The sequence below is a fragment of the Stenella coeruleoalba genome (assembly GCF_951394435.1).
Source record: "Stenella coeruleoalba genome assembly, chromosome: 3".
Lineage (NCBI taxonomy): Eukaryota > Metazoa > Chordata > Mammalia > Artiodactyla > Delphinidae > Stenella > Stenella coeruleoalba.
Genome location: NC_137148.1, coordinates 161,173,735 through 161,179,910, shown reverse-complemented (window position 1 = coordinate 161,179,910; position 6,176 = coordinate 161,173,735). Strand labels below are relative to the sequence as shown.

The 6,176-nt window shown below is 50.8% G+C and overlaps 1 protein-coding gene across 5 annotated transcripts in view; it reads right to left on the bottom strand.

The window, feature by feature from the left end:
* Window positions 1-6,176, bottom strand: part of LOC307183506 (uncharacterized protein C19orf44) — a 31,053-nt gene that overhangs the window by 8,000 nt on the left and 16,877 nt on the right. For 3 of the 5 annotated variants that reach the window (XM_079916103.1, XM_079916102.1, XM_079916104.1), the window contains exons 6-8: window positions 5,032-5,127; window positions 3,482-3,648; window positions 1,073-1,154 (exon numbers count right to left, since the gene is read on the bottom strand). In XM_079916103.1, the coding sequence (XP_079772229.1) occupies window positions 1,083-1,154; window positions 3,482-3,648; window positions 5,032-5,127 (335 nt within the window). In that variant the 3' untranslated portion in view covers window positions 1,073-1,082. Of the gene's footprint in view, window positions 1-822; window positions 871-1,072; window positions 1,155-3,481; window positions 3,649-5,031; window positions 5,128-6,176 lie in introns of those variants that run through there. The other 2 variants (XM_079916100.1, XM_079916101.1) reach the window with 1 other exon arrangement.

Sequence of the window (6,176 nt, the reverse complement as noted above, 5' to 3'; positions counted from 1 at the left end):
AAGTGGTTTTTTTTGTTTTGTTTTTTGTTTTTGTTTTTGTTTGAACGTTAGCCATTTGCTGTTCCCTGCAGAAACAAAAGGTTCTGAAGAAACTTATCTGAGGCATCTCCAGGTCACATAATGATGACGCCCTTGGAGAATATGTACCCTTAGTGTCTCTACTTGTGTTTTTCACGGAGAGGAACCCGCACACCAGCACTCACGTGCAACGGCCCATTCACATCCAGAGTGTGGAGAGCGACCACCGGCCCTGCTTCCTGCTGTCACTTCCTTTGCCTGCCCCAAGCCGCCCCCAAAGGGAGGTGAGGCTGGAGGGAGCCGCCTCTGCCGGGAGCTGCTGAGTGACCGCCTGGGATCGGCTGCACTCAGCATCCGCAGGCAGCTTGGTGCGGTGCCATTTATTTGTACAGAAACATTTTTGAAAAATTCTTTTCAATGAGATGCAAAATTTTCTCCAACTTTTCCACCTGATGTGATAAAATATTTGATTTTGTTCTAGATTTCCTGTAGCTGTGAATTGTTCAAACGTGTCTGATCCAGGATAAAATGTAAACGTGTTGTTAACAATTTCTTGTGGATTTTACTGTTTTGCCTTCAAATAAAGACTTTTTTTTTAAAGACCTTTTTCCTCTGTGTATTTAAGTCAAGAAGCGTGCTCAGGCTGAGGAGGGAGGAGGTGCGTCCTGAGTGCAGACTTTGTCTGAATTGTGGAGTCGGGTCAGAAGCTCTGCCCTGGTGTCTCCTGGGAGTCCCCGGCGTGGACGCCTGGTCCTGTTTCCTCGTGGCTCCAGACAGGCTGGCATCCTCTGTCCTGCCACGAGTGGTGACAGCTCCACCTGGGGTTCCATTTCCACTGGCCTGTGGTACATCCTCTCAGGTGCCATGCACACTGAGGAAATGGGGGCTGGGAGGGCTCAACTACTCAGCTAGAAAAGGCTGCAGCTGGGATTCCTCTCAGGTGAGTCTTGGGTGCCACCTGCCCCCACCACTGGGAATGTCCCCTGGGAACTAAGGTGTGAGCATCACGGCTGGTTTACGGGACCAGCTCCTTAGACCCATGAGTCTGTCTCACCTCCCGGCGTTCACAGCTCCTTCTTCACCTCCTCCAGGGCCTCCTCCATGGTCAGCGGGGTGGGCCTGTGTTGCCTGATGTACTGTGGGGCAGAGGACACACAGGGAAGCCATCACCACTGCTGCCTCAGTCTACTGAGGCTTTGGGTCCTGGAGATGGTGCCTATCCCCAGGGGCTAACAGAAAAAATGAAGGGATGCCAGGTGGCAATGGAAACAGAAGAGGAAAGGTGAACCCAGGCAGCCTCCGGGCAGGTACCCTGCAAGGGGTGAGACTTGACTGAGCCTGGAAGGGAAAAGGGACCGTGGTGAGGGGCAGGGCTACCCGGGGTGCCCTCAGAGGACACAGGTTGGGGAGAAGGACTTGGGTGCCACTCTCAGGGTGTGGGCCTGGAGCAGAGAGCAGGCAGCCACACGTGGGCTGCAGGCAGGTGACGTAGTCAGATCACTTCAGCCTGCATCCAATCAACTGATGCACATCCAACAGAGGAACAAGTTAAAAGGACCCCACTAGGGAGCAATCAGCCCAGTCCAGAATGTGGGAAACCGTCAGATAACCTATTTTCTTTCTTTTTCTTGGCCACACCGTGCGGCATGTGGGATCTTTGTTCCCCAACCAGGGATCGAACCCACACCCCCTGCATTGGAAGCGCAGAGTCTTAACCACTGGACCGCCAGGGAAGTCCCAGGACAACCTGTTTTCTTCCAACCAGTAAACTGCAAGGAAACAAAAGAGATGGGGGAGGGGGGAAGACCTCTAGAGCAGTGGTTCTCAAAGTGGGTCCCCAACGGGCCCATGGGAGAAACGCCCACTGCTAGGCCCACCCTGCTGCCAACACAACCCCAGTGGTCAGGCCCTCAGGGGTCTGACGCTGCTCAGGGCTGAGAACCACTGCTCTAGATTAAGACATCAAATGATCTTTTTTTTTTGCGGTACGCGGGCCTCTCACTGTTGTTGCCTCTCCCGTTGTGGAGCACAGGCTCCGGACGCGCAGGCTCAGCGGCCATGGCTCACGGGCCCAGCCGCTCTGCGGCATGTGGGATCTTCCCAGACCGGGGCACGAACCCGCATCCCCTGCATCGGCAGGTGGACTCTCAACCACTGCGCCACCAGGGAAGCCCCAAACGATCTTGATGTACCACTTTGGACACTGATGAAATAAACAGGAGAAAAAGGTACAACTTTTATGAGATGAGTGGAAATCTGAACACTGGATATCTAATGATATCAAGAAAACTTAGGGCTTCCCTGGTGGCGCAGTGGTTAAGAATCTGCCTGCCAATGCAGGGGACACGGGTTCGAGCCCTGGTCCAGGAAGATCCCACATGCCGCGGAGCAACTAAGCCTGTGTGCCACAACTACTGAGACTGCACTCTAGAGCCCACGAGCCACAACTACTGAAGCCCGCGCGCCTAGAGCCCATGCTCTGCAACAGGAGAAGCCACCTAATTAGAAGCCTGTACACCACAATGAAGAGTAGCCCCTGCTCGCTGCAACTAGAAAAAAGCCGACACGCAGCAAGAAAGACCCAACGCAGCCAAAAAAAAAAAAAAAATGCTGCAGGAATTCCCTGGCTGTCTGGTGGTTAGGACTCTGCACTTTCACTGCCAAGGGCACGGGTTTGATCCCTTGTCAGGAAACTAAGATCCCACAAGCAAAACCAAAAAGAAAAGTTAATTTGGTTTTGGTATACTGGCATTGTGACTATTTTTTTAAAGTCTTTATTTTTAAGAAATATATACTGAAATATTTGTAGATAAAATGATAAAAATCACCATGCAGAACAACTCATATAGTATGATGCCATTTCTGTAAAGAAATATATATATCATGTTATTATATATAAATACTATACCTCTTCTATATATTTTATACATAGTATAAAATATGTAAGATATAATATTGTACATGTACATAACAGTTTATATTTTACATAGGAAAAATCTAAAGACTATATATCAAGTTGGTAATAGTTATCTCTGAAATTATGGAGAACTTTATAGGCTACATATCTCCAACAAAATTTTTATACAATACTTTTTGTAATCAGACAAAAAAATAATTTTGGAGGGAAAAATAGAGGTGAGTGTGACATCTCTTGAACTTAGCCCTTGGGACTGAGGAGAGGGGCCCTGCCTGTGGTGGCCCACGGGAACGGTAGGTAGAGGGACAGGACCCTCACCGAGGAGGTCACCTTTGGTCCAAGGTCACACAGAGCCTGGGCTGCGGCTGGCTCTCAGTGCCCCTGCCCCGCACCAGCCCTGGTCATGGCCAAAGAGAGAACAGGACTCCTTCCATGAGGACTGAAGGTGAAGGTGGCGGGGCCCCCAGCGTCCCCGCCACCCCGGGCTGAGCGTGGGAAGCCGCCTGCCCTCTCTTTCCCGGGAAGGGTTAGCTGCACCATGGTCACCTCTTTGGTTTCCTCCAGGGTGTGGTAATGGAATGAGTCCCGGTCCAGGGAGCGCAGGAGGGATGCATGCAGGTGCCGGCTGGCCTCGATGAACTGCTGTGTCAGGCTCAGTTGCTGCTTCAGCACATCGTTGAGCGCGAACACGGTGGGGCTGTACGCTGTCAGGGCTGCACCGGGTTCCGTGTCAGTCGGCAGCCCCCGGGGCCCCATCCCCCTGGCCAGACCCGCTCCCCGCAAGGGCCCTGCAGCCCCCAACCGTGGACTGTGTCGGGATGCTCTCTGCAGCTGCTGCCACCTTCAGAAGCAGCAAAGGACTCGCCTATTCTGTGCCTCTCTCTACTCAGTAGTAAAGGAACCGCTCTCTTCGCTGACTTTGTGTGGATCTCACACCCTCAGCTCAGCTCCCAGGCAGAACCGGAAGCCTCACCTCGGCGTCCAACACAAGGAAAGAAGGCCAGTGACACGGCTCCCCAAACTGCAACCGCACAGTGCGAATCTGACACTCCTGAACTGTACACTTAAAAATGCGGAAGAGGGTAAATTTTACACTATGAATTTTTAAACACATAATTAAAATAATTTAAATGCAATTAAAATATAATAATTAAATAAAAGTACAATTAAAAATAACTGCAACCGGGGTTTCCCTGGTGGCGCAGTGGTTAAGAATCCACCTGCCAATGCAGGGGACACGGGTTCGAGCCCTGGGCCGGGAAGATCCTACATGCCGTGGAGCAACAAAGTCCGTGCGCCACAACTACTGAGCCTGCGCTCTAGAGCCCGCAAGCCACAACTACTGAGCCCGCGCGCCACAACTACTGAAGCCGGCGCGCCTAGAGCCCGTGCTCCGCAACAAGAGAAGCCACCGCAATGAGAAGCCCGCGCACCGTGACAAAGAGTATCCCCCGCTCAGCAACGAAGACCCACTGTAGCCAAAAAATAAAATTAAAATTAAAAAAATTAAAAAAAAAATAACTGCAACTGTTAAAAATGATCATTACTAAGACTACACAGTAACATGGAAAAATTGTTGAGGTTAATATTGTGTTTAAAAACAGGAGATTTTTTTGAAGGATATAAATATTTCACATATTACAACCAATATATTTTAATATCTTCATCTTCTAAAAATGTTAAGAAAATGGAAATGGGGGGAAAAAAGCAGGTTCTAGATGGATCCTTGCTTGTGTCATGCGAGTCATCAGCAGCCCTGCGGGACCTGACACAGACTGGGTTTCCCAAGGTGGCTGCTGGGCGTCTTCCTATTGCCCAAGGCTGGGCTGGGCCTCCCCAGGGCCCCACGACTCTCCCACACTCAGCAAGGAGGCAAGTGTCGCGTCCACAGGGCTGGGCCGCTCAGTACTGGCTCAGTGTCTTCCAGAGGAAAACACCTATGGATTCTGGACAGAAAGGCTCTGAGGGGAACACACAAAATAAAGATGGCCCTGTGGGGGTGGAAGGCTCATAGGTATGTTCCTGGTAGCCTTCCTGTTCTGTCCAACATCGGTGTCCTCGACCTAAGGGACCCACAAGGTGAGCTGGGCTGTTACCTTCTATGGCGTCCGCACTGATGACGTGGCTGGCGATGGGCGAGGGGTCCACATAGGCACCTCCCAGGGCTGGTCCGATGGCCGCTACGCCGGCCGCTGTCCCAAGGACAAAGGGGGAGAGGTGAGTGGGCAGGATTCAGAGCAATGACTTTCTCATCAACAGGTGTGAGGCTGAAATAAGCTACATGAATCTGTCCTTTTCTCTTTCTGAATGTGATGGCCACCCTCCTTGCTTTTTTAACCGTTACCCCTTTTAAAAATTTCCCAAACCTGCCTCCATCTTTCTGGTAGGTTCTCCCTGTTCAATATACAAGTCAGGTGTGCTGGCTGAAGTGGTCACCACAGCTCAGCACGGCTGACAACTGTGGCATTGTGCCCTCCCCTGGCTCTGCCCTCCTTCCACAGCTATTTAAGGGCTTCGGAATGTTCCCTGGATTCTAACTGGCTGGCTGATTTATGCTGCCTTTTTTCTCCCTCCTTTCAAAGTCAGGCCGCGTCTAGGAAATCAGCACCACCAATGTTTTATGAAAGCATCTCTTTATTTTTTATTTTTCACTTTTTTTTAAAAACATCTTTATTGGAGTATAATTGCTTCACAATGGTGTGTTAGTTTCTGCTGTATAACAAAGTGAATCAGCTATACATATACATATATCCCCATATCCCCTCCCTCTTGAGTCTCCCTCCCACCCTCCCTATCCCACCCCTCTAGGTGGTCACAAAGCACCGAGCTGATCTCCCTGTGCTATGCGGCTGCTTCCCACTAGCTAGCTATTTTACGTTTGGTAGTGTATATATGTCCATGCCACTCTCTCACTTCGTCCCAGCTTGCCCTTCCCCCCACCCCGTGTCCATCTCTTTAAATTGCAAAAAAAGAAACAAAAATGGGCACATTTGCTGCCCACAGGCTAGGCTGTCGCTCGTCTGACTGATCTTCCTCCCTGAGAAACAGAACAGTCACGCCCCAGCCAGGTGTGAGGTCCCAGCGGATGTATGACTAAGCCCCCAAATCCAGATGAACAGACAAAGGGAGAACCGCACCCCAGCGCACAGTCTGGAAACAAGCTCCGTCCGTATTGCGGGTGTTGTCTAGACAAGAAAAGGGAGCAGGAGACTCGCTAAAAGAAAGCGACCTTTCCATCCGC